We start from the raw sequence: 12307 nt of genomic DNA on the forward strand, positions 1-12307 counted from the left end.
GCGTCTGTGTCCAGAATAAAGGGCAAGGTGAGGTCAGGGGGCGAGCACGGGGGCCTCGATCGGTGCACGTTTCAGGGTGTTGAAGGCCTCCTCACACTACACTGTCCAAGTGAAGGCCTTGTCCTTCGGCAGCAGGCGGTTCAGGGGAGCAGCGACGCTTGAGAAGCCCCGTACAAACCTCCTGTAGTACGAGGCCAGGACCAGGAAGCTCTTCAGCTGACGCTGGTTGTGGGGGTGGGCCAGTCTCGGACAGCCCCCAACTTGTCCTCCATGGTGCTGATCCCCTCCTTCCCCACTCGGTGGCCCAAGAAGGACACCTCTCTCCTCATGAAGTGGCACTTCTCGGGGTGGAGCTTCAGACCTGCGGCAGCCACCCGCTCCAGCACACGCCGTAGCACCCCCAGGGCTGACTGGAAGGAGCTGCCATAGGCCAGGATGTCATCGAGGTATACCAGACACTGCTGTCGGGGGATGCCATCCAGCACCCTGTCCATCAAATGCTCAAAAGTAGCTGGAGCGTTGCACAGGTCGAAGCACAGGACCTTGAACTGCCAGTGTCCTCTGTTAGTGGAGAATGCAGTTTTGACTCTGGCCTCTGGGGAGAGGGGCACCTGCCAGTAGCCACTGAGGAGGTCTAGTGAGGAGAACCAGGAGGACCCCCTAACCAGGTCCAGCGACTCATCGATATGTGGTATGGGGTATGAGTCCTTCCTGGTTACCTCATTCAGCCGCCTGTAGTCTGCACAGAAACTCAGCTTGCCCCCCTTCTTAGGAACCATGACGACTGGCGCCGCCCAGGGGCTGTCTGAGGGTTCGATGAAGTCTGCCCGCTGCATCTCCAACACAGCCTTGTCTGCCGCCTCCTGGCGTGCCAGCGGGATACGGCGGGGACGCATCTTGATGGGTCGAGCATCACCTGTGTCGATCTCATGCTGCACCAGATGAGTCTGACCCACCTCTTCCTCACTCAGCGCAAAGCTGTCTCTGAATTCAAACAGCAACTGCCACAACCGTTCCTGCTGCTCGGGGTCAAGACCAACACAGTTCCTCCCCCATATCTCCCTCACTGCAGACAGTGTCCTCTCCTCTCCCATCTGGGGTAGCTGGGCTGGGGGGGCGCGGCCCGAGCTCACGGAGGGATGTGTCATGGAGGTAGCTGGGGGAATGCAACACACAGCCGTAGGTGACAGGGGGGCTGGGGAAAAGTCACACACATATGTGGGTGGTGGGGGGGGGCAGCCATGAGTCTCTGCTGCTTTAACTGTTGGAGTAAAGGGTTTGTTGGGTTGAGTGAATGTGACATTACGGGGGGCCATGGTGACTGCCGGCCCTCCCTGGAAGCTCAGTGTGCTCCCATTTAGGTCTAACTGGCAGCCTGTGCTCCTAAGAAAGTCCAACCCCAGGATACAAGGGTCCTGCACAGCCGCCACCCACACAGGATGACGCACAGTCCTGCCCCCTACTGTCAGAGTCATTATTCTCTTCCCTTTCATGGGTGCCAGCTCACCTGTGACTGTGCGAAGCTGCACAGTTGTGGGCTCAAACTGAGTCCAACCTGGCACAATATCCGGCCTCACCAGGGTTACTGTGGACCCAGTGTCCACCAGGGCAGAGCAGAGCAGAGCAGGGCAGGGCACCCCCCGCTTGCCCTTGTCTGCTTCTGGGGGAAGTGGAGCCTTGCTTCCCTGTCTGTGCCGGTGGGCTCCTCCTGAAGATGATGGTGGTTGGGAAAGAAAGCCAGGGGTCCACACTTGAACATTCCTCTTTGGATGACTTCTATTCTATTCTATTCTATTTGAATGGCCAGCAGGCCTATCTTCTAGTCAGCGGAGTACCAAGAATGCTGCTGAAGCTAATTGAATGCTGTGAGCTTCCTCATTGGCTATCTTCACTATCAGTCGATTAGCCAATTCGAACTTCCGCCTTCTCGCAACAGTTTCTTGGAAATTATGTTTTCCACTAGATAGCACAGCCACAAAGTCAAAGTTGACTATATCGTAAAAATTTATAAAAATACAAAATAGATTTTTGGTCTTAATTTAAGGTTAGGGTTATGCATAATGTTAGCAATGTGTTTAAGATTAGGGTTAAGATAACGTTTAGGTTTAAAATCACATTTTAAGAAGATAAATTGTAGAAATAGGCGGGGTTTATGATATTGTGGCTGTAGTAACTAGGGACGACCGGAAATTATGTACACATGCCGTTGTCGCAGTGTATTTCAAGTAACAGGTTCGGTTTTGCGTTTACTGACTTTTTTTACATCGAAAAATTTCAGTGCATAGAATCGTTTTGTGGCAATTCTTTATAGTGTACATATGGCGTATCCAGGATATGGCGGGGTGAGTAAACGTGTGTTCTTTTGACTGTGATTTTACAGTAGTCTACATAAGTCAGGAGTTTGGCCTATTTCATTTCCGACAAGGGGAGTGCTCAGATAAGACTCCTAAAATGTATCTTTGTTATGATGAAACATTGTAACACGGTAGGTTGTAAGCACAATCGTTTCAAAGTATCGACATTGAAAGGTTTCGCATCTTTCTAGGCAAGTAACTGTTAGGCTATATCTTGGTTATGAAAAAAGTTGATATTGCCCTCAGTTCTAGCTACTTAGTTTAGACACTAGTTTCAGTATTCATATAAATTGTTATTGTCCCCTTTGGTGAATTCGGAGGGGACAATAACTGTGGATCTGTCTCCCCGTACGTTCTTTCGTACATTAGTCACACACGATATCTCAGACAGCATTGGGCCGATTTTGATGAAACTTGGTTGAATGAATCGTCTTGTCATTGTGATCCGGGAATGTAGAAAATTACGCTGATTGGCCCAAGGTGGGAGCTAAAGTAATTAACTGAAAAAACTCTCACGTGCGAGGCATATTTGCATTTAGATAGAACATTTGGACAGCGTCGGAGCGTCTTGTCATTTTCCTCACAAGGTTAAAGGGGATGTCCTGTGGCTCAATGTAATGCAATGTAATGCAATGGAATTGGAGTCATAGACTAGTCCACACCCTGCTAATATTGTCAGTGAAAATAAATATCCTCACTACATCTAGAAATAGGTCCACAACCTGCTAATTTTGCTTATATTGACAGTGAAAATATTTAGAAATAGGAAACTGGAAAGAATGCACATGACTCAATTATAAACAATCCACCGACTACATCAGATACGTATGACTACTCTGAGGAAGACGTCATGTGATGTTCAAACGTCAGTAATAGTATACCTGTTTGCTTCCCATCAAGGCATCAAGCCTTAGTGTAAGAACAACTACAGTGTCTTCAGAAAGTATTCATGCCCCTTGACTTATTCCACATGTTGGTGTTACAGCCTGAATGCAAAATGGGTGAAAAAAGTATAATTAATTCCATCTACACACAATAACGACTAAGTAAAAACCTGTCTCTAGACTTATTAGCACATTTATTGAAAATGAAATACAGAAATATCTCATTTGTGTAAGTATTCGCACTCGAGTCAATACTTTGTAGAAGCACATTTGGCAGCGACTACAGCTGTGAGTCTTTTGGGGTAAGTCTCTAAGAGCTTTGCACATCTGGCTTGTACAATATTTGCCCCTTTATTCTTAAAAAAAAAATGATTCAAGCTCTTTTCAAGTCTTGCCATAGATTTTCAAGGCAATTTTATGTCTAAACTGTAAGTAGGCCACTCAGGAATATTCAATGTCATCTTGGTAAGAAACTTCAGTGTAGATTTGGCCTTGTGTTTTAGGTTATTGTCCTGCTGAAAGGTGAATTTGCCTCCCGGTGTCTGTTTGAAAGCAGATTGATCTAGCTTTTCCTCTTAAGATTTACCTGTACTTATAGCTGTTTATTTGTATCCTAAAAAACACCCATGTCGATGACAAGCATACCCATAACCTGATGCAACCACCACCATGCTTGAAAATATGAAGAGTGGTACTCGGCCTTGTGTTGGATTTGCCCTATAACACTTTGTATTCATGACAAAAGTGAATTGCTTTGCCATTTTTTTTACAGTATTACTTTAGTGCCTTGTTGCAAACAGGATGCATGTTTTAGAATATTTTTAATCTGTACAGTCTTCCTTTCACTCTGTCATTTAGGTTAATATTGTGGAGTAACTACAATGTTGTTGATCCATCCTCAACCATTAAACTCTGTAACTGCTTTAAAATCACCATTGTCCTCATGGTGAAATCTCTGATCAGTTTCCTTCCTCTCTGGCAATTGAGTTAGGACAGCCACCTGTATATTTGTAGTGACTGGGTGTATTGATACACCATCGAAAGCCTAATTAATTACTTCACCTTGCTCAAAGGTATATTCAGCGTCTGCTTTGTTTATTTTTACACATCTACCGATCGGTGCCCTTTGTGAGTCATTGGAAAAACCTCCCTGGTCTTTGTTGTTGAATATGTGCTTAATTCATTACTTGATTTGAGGTACCTTACAGATACTTGCATGTGTGGGATGCAGATATGGGGTAGTTATTTAGAAATCAAGTTAACCACTATTATTGAACAAGGAATGAGTCCATGCAACTTATTATGTGATTTTTAAGCACGTTTTTACTTCTGAACTTATTTAGGCTTGCCATAACAAAGTTGTTGAATACCTATTGACTCAAGACATTTCATCTTTACATATTTAATTTCAACATTTTCTACAAACAAAATTTCACTGTTATTAAGAGGTATTGTGTGTTGTATCAGTGACACAAAATCAAAATTTAATCGATGTTAAATTCAGACTGTAACACAATTTTTTTGGGGGAAAAGTCGAGGGGTGTGAGTACTTTCTTTAGGCACTGTATATAGCTGCTTGTTTTTTGAGTGCTCCAATCTGTTTTATGTTGAATTAGTCATTTTGGGAAGTTTTCCTTAAGTCCAGTTACTTGATGACTGTATTCTCCTTTTCTTATCAGTATGGAGGACCAATGCAAGGCATGCAACTCCAGGGTATGCCCATGCAGGGTGGACCCATGGGAGGCCCACCCCAGGCAGGCTACCCCCAGAATGGTGGAGGCTACCCTGGGACCTTTGCTGCTCCTCCTCAGCAGCCTGTTAATGACCCCATGTGGGGGTACTTTACTACCATAGCAGGACAGGTGAGTGATCAATGCTTTCATTTAAATTCATGATCATTGGTACAGTAAATATTCCTCTTTGGATAGAATGCAACATTACTGGCTTCCTGAGTGGTGTAGTGGTCTAAGGCACTGCATCACAGTGCTTGAGGTGTCACTACAGACCCAGGTTCGATCCCACAACCGGCTGTGACCGGGTGTCCCATAGGGCGGTGCACAATTTGGCCCTGCGTCGTCCGGGTTAGGCTGGGGGGGCTTTACTTGGCTCATCGCGCTCTAGCGACGCCTTTTGGCGGGCCGGGCGCCTGACTTCGGTCGTCAGTTGAAAGGTGTTTCCTCCAACACATTGGTGCAGCTGGCGTCCGGGTTAAGCGTGTTTTGGAGGACGCATGACTCAACCTTTGCCTCTCCTGAGCCCGTTGGGGAGTTGCAGCGACGAGATCGCAATTGGATATCATAAAATTGGGGAGAAAAAGTGGGTTAAAAATACAACAACAAAAAATAATGCAACATTACTGGTACATGCTTTATGTGATGATGTCATGGTTACCCCACAAAGTGATCTCAAGACATTCAAGTCACTTAAAAAAAAGAAATGTATATATTAAATTCACCGCACAGTAATAAGTTGTTGTTGGAGAGTAATCTTACAGGGATATTCCTCTGTGCAGGATGGTGAGATTGATGCAGAGGAGCTTCAAAGTTGTCTTACACAGACTGGTATCAGTGGCACCTATACTCGTAAGTTCACACCCAGTCCCACCATCCAAGGTTCACTCTGTGGTTCATAAATGATCCAATTATATGATGTGTGTTTTATGATTTGAGTATCCCGCATTAACATAGCCTTTGCAAAGACTTGTCACAGGTTTTCTGATTGGTATTGTCATTGTGTGATCGTGGTTTCTCTTCTCCCAACAGCCTTCAGTTTGGAGACATGTAGAATCATGATCGCAATGCTGGATGTATCCTTTCTATGTCAATGCATCTCTTGGACTGGGCCTCTGTCCAGTGTCATTGAAGTTTGTTTGGTATTGCACTTTGCTACGTTGACTTGCTGGTGAAAAATGAATAGAAGTCATAAATGTTAATTAATAAACCCACTGTGTCAGTGCTGAGTTCATCCTTCTCTTTTAACAGTTGTAGAGGTGGGAAAGCTTTGAGCAGTAGGTGGCCGGCTGCAGTATATTTGACTCTTATACAAGGCCTAGTTTACTGGGTCCCATTCAGTATGTATTTGCCAATGAATTTGCAAGACGGAACTTCGCTCATGCTCCATTTGCATCATGCTTGTAGCTCCATTTTCAGAGGTAGAGGCACATTCATGTCCTGTTTCGCTCTGAACATGTTCATCCTCCTTATGGACAGTAATAGACTTTACAACAAGGATGTACAACAGTCAGCATTTGCAGTTTGGGATGTCCTATAACATGTATTCTCTTCAGGTTAAACCCATGATACGCGTGTAAGTGGGCCATATTGAGACAGGATTACTTATGGAATTGATTCAGTCGCAGAAAGGTCTGGTTCTCCCACAACATTTACCACAACTCATCATATCCTGTGTGAGACCAGTTCACATGGCCGTTTTTAGTTTCTCTTTAGCTAAGGAACAGAGTTAACCCTTAACTAACCGCCCACCAGAGAGACATGACCGGAAAGCTGGGCTTCAATGAGTTCAAGGAGCTTTTTGCTGCCTTGAGTGGCTGGAAGCAGAACTTCATGATGTTCGACCAGGACCGGAGTGGCACGGTGGAACCCCATGAGATGACCCAGTCCATCTCCGCTATGGGTGAGTCAGTGCTCTGCCAGGCTAATGATATGGGATAGTCCATTTTGATAGGATGATGACATGGGATAGTCCATTCTGCCATCCAAAGAGGGGCAGCGTTCCAGAGCCTGGTTCAGATGCAGCATCCGAAATGGGTTGGGAGGCTTGACTTCCTTAAATGATTTAAACCATTGATGATAGACTCCTACAATAATCCTAATTTTAGTGTAGCTGGAGATAATTTCAAGGTATTGGTCTGAGAGACCCTTCTTGATACAAAGTAGCTGGACAATTAGGCAAAGGCTGGTGTTTATGATCATTGTCAACTAAATGCAGTGGTGTCGATCCTAATACTATGTTGGCGTATGAATAATTGAATGCATGTTGTGATCTCTTACTACAGGCTACAGGATCAGCCCGCAAGCTCTGAACGCTGTTATCAAACGCTACAGCAAGGCTGGCCGGATCTACTTTGACGACTATGTGGCATGTGCTGTGAAGCTTCGCGCCCTCACAGGTAAGATGCTGACTTGGAGGCGGCACGTGACGATGTTTAACTTCAGTGTTTAAAAAAAAAAAAACTCAACAGCATTTCACATTTCCTCACAATCCAGAGCTATGGGTTTCGTTATAAAATAACACAAATTCTGTCATTCACTGACATTTGACTCATTCAAAGCCATTATCTTTTGTGGTGTAATCTGTCTTGTTTTGTCCTGGTCTCTTTTGTGCATGTACATTCGTAGGCTCATTAGCACAGTGTCTCGCTGGGTATTGTAGTCCAATGAATGGCATTTAAATTTCACCTCTACACTGCCATCTTTACTATGTGTCTCCACAGAGAGCTTCAGGAGGAGAGACCAGATGCAGCAGGGGGCTGTCAACTTCCAATACGATGACGTAAGTGCAATTCAGGGCCGTGTTTAGTAGGCACACAACGGAAGAAAGTACCTCCCCGTTCCAGTGTTATCTGAACATGCATTTTTTAAATTTTCTGTTTCATTTTAAAACAGTGTGGCCTGATGAACACAACCCAGTTTTCCTCTCTCTCATTCCCCAGCCTGTAATGGGATTCCAAATAGCCTGTCCTGACATGCAAGTTATAGTAATTACATCAAAATGAGCTCATTTTCTCTTGATTTTCCTCCTGCAGTTTATCCTGTGTACAATGGCCATCTGAGTGGTGTGGCCTGGCCCGGCCCATCCCGTGCTGGAGTCAGAGGGAGGGGCACTTCAACCGGCAGTCTGGGGCTCGCTGACCACTTCCCCTAAATAATGGGATGGCACCAATCAATATTAGCCAAAAATTCTTAGGTTGAGTCCCATGACCAACTTAAAACGGGGAAGGAGGTTACAACAGAAACTGCTTGCTTGCCATAATGTCTGCCTTTCTTGTACAATGTGCAGATTTGCCAGATATCATATGGCGTGTTTCTAAATGTATCTGCTTGTTGTAAATTCTGTTGCTAACTGACAGTGGTAGATTTGAACAAAGAAAGGGAGAGCAAAGATGTTACTGATCTTTACGATGGTTACTTTTGTGCCATTTACAATCTCTGATCATACGGTTTCCATATTCTTCCCCATCACTGTATATGTTCTGTTTTTATAACCACTATTGTTTTATAACCATTATTTAGGTGTGAACTACATTAAACACTCCGTACATTTAAGTATAGATGTATAATAATATTTTTATTACAAATATACAGTTATGCTGGCTTTGCCTTTTTTAAGGTAACTATATGCATCTCTTGATTTGAATGAAATGTGGCCTAATGCAATACACAAGTTAAACATTAGGGCATCCACAAATATATGAATAACCTGCACTGTGTTGTAAACATGCACTGTTATTCCTTCGCAAAGAAAAGCATGCATTAACTACCACCAACAATTATGTCTACAACTTTTTTTGTGATAACCTGCATTTTCATAGTTCAGGGTGAAATATTTCTCAGACATGTAGTTAAGTGCTTTGTGACCATTGGGGCATTCATCAGTGATATCGGTGTTATTCACAATAAACTCAGTTTGTAGTCCGTATGCATTCTGTTTATTAATTTATACAATTACACAAATGGTTTTCATCAATATATGTACACAATATATTACATTTCTTTAAATACAGTATATTCAAGGACAAACATTCATATCAGCTGTTAAGTGTTGCATTGTATAAAATACAGTGGCAAACATTTTAAAAAATGCATAAAAACAATTGTGAACAGCACTAGATTTAAAAAGTTAAATTTCTCTAGTAAAGCACACATTTTTTTGTTTAATTTCTGTGCAAAAGTGTGACCTTTGAAAAGTTCATTGGGGCACTCTTCAGGTATTGGACATGTCATGTTTCAGCTACTTTGTATAGCATCTGTGCTCTGGAAAGATTATACTCGAAACACCGTAGCTTGTTTTGCCAGGGTTATGTGTGTTTCAGCCCAGCCGTGGTGGGTTTTAAAACAGATCGAGTAGTCGTGGCCACTTAACTGGCATTACAATGACATGGAGCGAAGGACCTGTGCCCTCCGAAAAGGCTTATAGCTGTGTATGGGCACAACTCATAGGATAGGGCCGGTACGATCTGAAATTAAAGGTAGACTCCGCAATATGTCGTATTGCTGAGTCTGCCTTTAATTCAAACCCAACTAAGTACTGCTACAAAACATGCATAGCTATAGTATTCCTAATGAATATGACTTCCCTAGATTCCATTTGCCCTGACAAAGTTATTAGTACATCTGTTAATTGCTACATATGGGAGCATGATATGTGTTTTTCATAATGTATCTCACTCACTTTGTGGGCTGATACACAATTGAACCAAAACACATAAAAAAATTATGGAAAATCAAGTGTTCTCTTATAGAAATAATGGGTCTATTTATTCATGATAAATCACAAACACGTTTTGAAATCTGTTTAAACAAATTGCCAGCTGATGTCGATCCATGCAATACCACATATCTGACTATGTTTGTGTTTGTGTAAAATAAGTCATAAAACTAAAATGACTTAATTTGTGACATGCAGAATCTGTCCATATTCAATACATTTACATTGCTGACTGTTGAATGCATATTATTCAGCTGAATAAATCTGTTTAGGACATTTGTGAAGGCTAATGTAGGTTAGAAAAAACTAAGGCTAACGAGGGTTAAGCTGCTAGCTCGGCCTGAATCTCTACGTTGTCGGTTTCTGACACCGTCTCAGCATTGATTTTGTCACTTGGTTAGACAGTAATAAAATCTGCATTCTTGGAATATAAATGGAAGCCCCTAAACATGCATGGAAAGAAGAGTTGAAGCTTAAAGATTGTGGGGTACAGTACTTATGAAAGGTATTAATTAAAGGTAGACTCAGCGGGTTTACTTCCTGCTTATAGACAACAACAGAATCAAATCTGTCAAACTGCTACTATTGGCTCTTCCTTTGCATGATTGGCAATAGACAATAGTGGCAGATTACAATGTTGTAGTTGATTTCTGAAACGAGGATGTTTGTATGAGGATATACTGCTATGTCTACTGTACCTTTAAATAATTGGTTACATGTAACTACTCAATAACTAGTAAGGAAAATGAAATAGAATTTGGCCTGATTCCTCTTATTACAATTCAAAAAAGATATCTGAGCAATTCATCTTTTGAGAGTTGCTATTCATTGTAGTTTTCTACATCTGAACAGGTAATGTTGCTTTACAACTCCTGTTATACAATGATATGCATTTCGTTAAGTGCAGGCCCTTTCAAGAGAGAAGTGATCCTGCACATCGATTACATATATGAAAAATAATCATTAGTCCACCCTGTTCATGCCTCTTTGTGTGTGTAGTTACAGTAATAAATAGTTTTTAATACAATACCAAAAAACGTACTTTTGTATAGCTCATAAATATGCATACACTTCCCATTAAATTCTTTTTTGACAATATTTTCAATAGTAAAACATATTCAGGGATTCAGGGAGGAAAGTAGCTATATTAAGTGGATAAGTATCTCTTTTGTAAATTCAAATATACAGTAGAGTCCATTTGCATGTATATTTTTTTTTACAAGAATACAGAACTTGAAGTACAGTCTTTTAGTTTCTGTTTTAGTTCATGCCGTACAAGTTTTAAAGACTTTTGGGTATGTACCCGTGCTAATTTCTAGTCATTAATCAAATATGTATATTATTCATGTGTGTAAATTAATGTTTTAATGTTATCGTTATTGCTTTCATGGCCCCATGAAAGAGACTTGTGGTGCAAAGTGATTACAAATAATCTCTCTCAGGAATACTTTAGCAGTGTAAGGGATACTTCGTATAAGAGCTTTCCCAACCATTTAAATCATATTCATTTGCATATCTGTGTATTTATAATCTAATAGAAGATGCATTTTACATAGTGGTTCTTTGTCTCTTCTGATCAGATTACTTTTTGAAAGACAAGTTGACGGTAGGTACTTAGGCACAATATATGATGAAATATTTGTATATATAATGTCGGACGTAGAGATTGTTAATTAGCCAAATACATTACATGGTGTCTGTTTGATAAGGTCATTAATGCGATGAGTTTAAAACTGCACACTTATTTTCAGATTGAAAATGCCTTTGAAAGAGAGTTCCAAGTGGCTTTGTCCCCATCGATTGGGAATAACTATAGAACGGATACTCATTACTCTGAAAGCATGCCGACCTCACACCATGACTGTGCAGTGCATGAGATGGGTTGTGTTTTGACCATGCAACAGAAAACACTTCCAAGACATGCATTTTTCTTGGAAGAACAAACATGTTAGGTGCCTTTGTGTTGCTGGCAGTATGACATCTGAAATATGTACATGGTAGATAATTACAGATAGTAGTAATATACAGTATAAATACCGCTATATAAATGTACTTTATAACACATCTGAATCAGAGATCGGCAGAAAATATTGGAAAAAGAATGGATGGAAGGAAGTCGACAGTATTCTTTGCATATACAGTCTCCTTCTAAGACCCTGAGTCAAACTTCGAGAGAAGCCCTAGTTTTCCGTAGTGAGAAAGAGAGGCGCACGCAGGCGAAAGGGCCTACTTTCCCAGAAGCCCAGGGTCGGATACCGGCCTGTGGAGTCCTGACATTTCTGAATGTTCAGGTGATGCGTCGGGGAGCGAGGCTTGTCTGGCGGAGGGGAAGAGAGCTCTAGGTTGTTGTTTCTCCGGAGAGTCAATTTTGTTTTGTATGTGTCTGGGCTCTGTGTCCTTCTCTAGCAGTCCCGCCTTGAGGTCCTCTTCCAGGGCCATTTCCGTGGGAACCTGGCCTGACATGGATTCTTTGGATTTGTTCAGGTGCTTCTCCATGTCAGGATTCTGTGAAGCAGTAAGCACAACCTGGTCTCAGAGCAAAATGTATTATATTCAAAAAAATCTGTGCCACTCCATTTAGTATGATATGTTACTTTAAGTTAGGTTACATTACATTGGCCG

General features: G+C 42.1%; 2 protein-coding genes across 6 annotated transcripts in view; one reads left to right on the top strand and one right to left on the bottom strand.

Moving 5' to 3' along the window:
* Positions 1-2154: 2154 nt before the first annotated feature.
* LOC139532266 (grancalcin-like) lies at positions 2155-8892 on the top strand. The gene is made up of 8 exons (XM_071329670.1): positions 2155-2342; positions 4918-5100; positions 5751-5820; positions 6001-6044; positions 6724-6871; positions 7254-7367; positions 7692-7750; positions 8004-8892. Exons 1-8 carry the CDS (start codon positions 2319-2321, stop codon positions 8028-8030), a joined length of 669 nt encoding a protein of 222 aa, XP_071185771.1. The 5' UTR covers positions 2155-2318; the 3' UTR covers positions 8031-8892.
* Positions 8884-12307, bottom strand: part of LOC139532265 (voltage-gated inwardly rectifying potassium channel KCNH7-like) — a 95963-nt gene continuing 92539 nt past the window's right edge. For 4 of the 5 annotated variants that reach the window (XM_071329668.1, XM_071329667.1, XM_071329665.1 and 1 more), the window contains one exon: positions 8884-12190. In XM_071329668.1, the coding sequence (XP_071185769.1) occupies positions 11912-12190 (279 nt within the window). In that variant the 3' untranslated portion in view covers positions 8884-11911. The remainder of the gene's footprint in view (positions 12191-12307) is intronic. The other variant, XM_071329669.1, reaches the window with a different exon arrangement.

This window comes from Salvelinus alpinus, chromosome 10 (genome assembly GCF_045679555.1).
Source record: "Salvelinus alpinus chromosome 10, SLU_Salpinus.1, whole genome shotgun sequence".
Classification (NCBI taxonomy): Eukaryota; Metazoa; Chordata; class Actinopteri; order Salmoniformes; family Salmonidae; genus Salvelinus; species Salvelinus alpinus.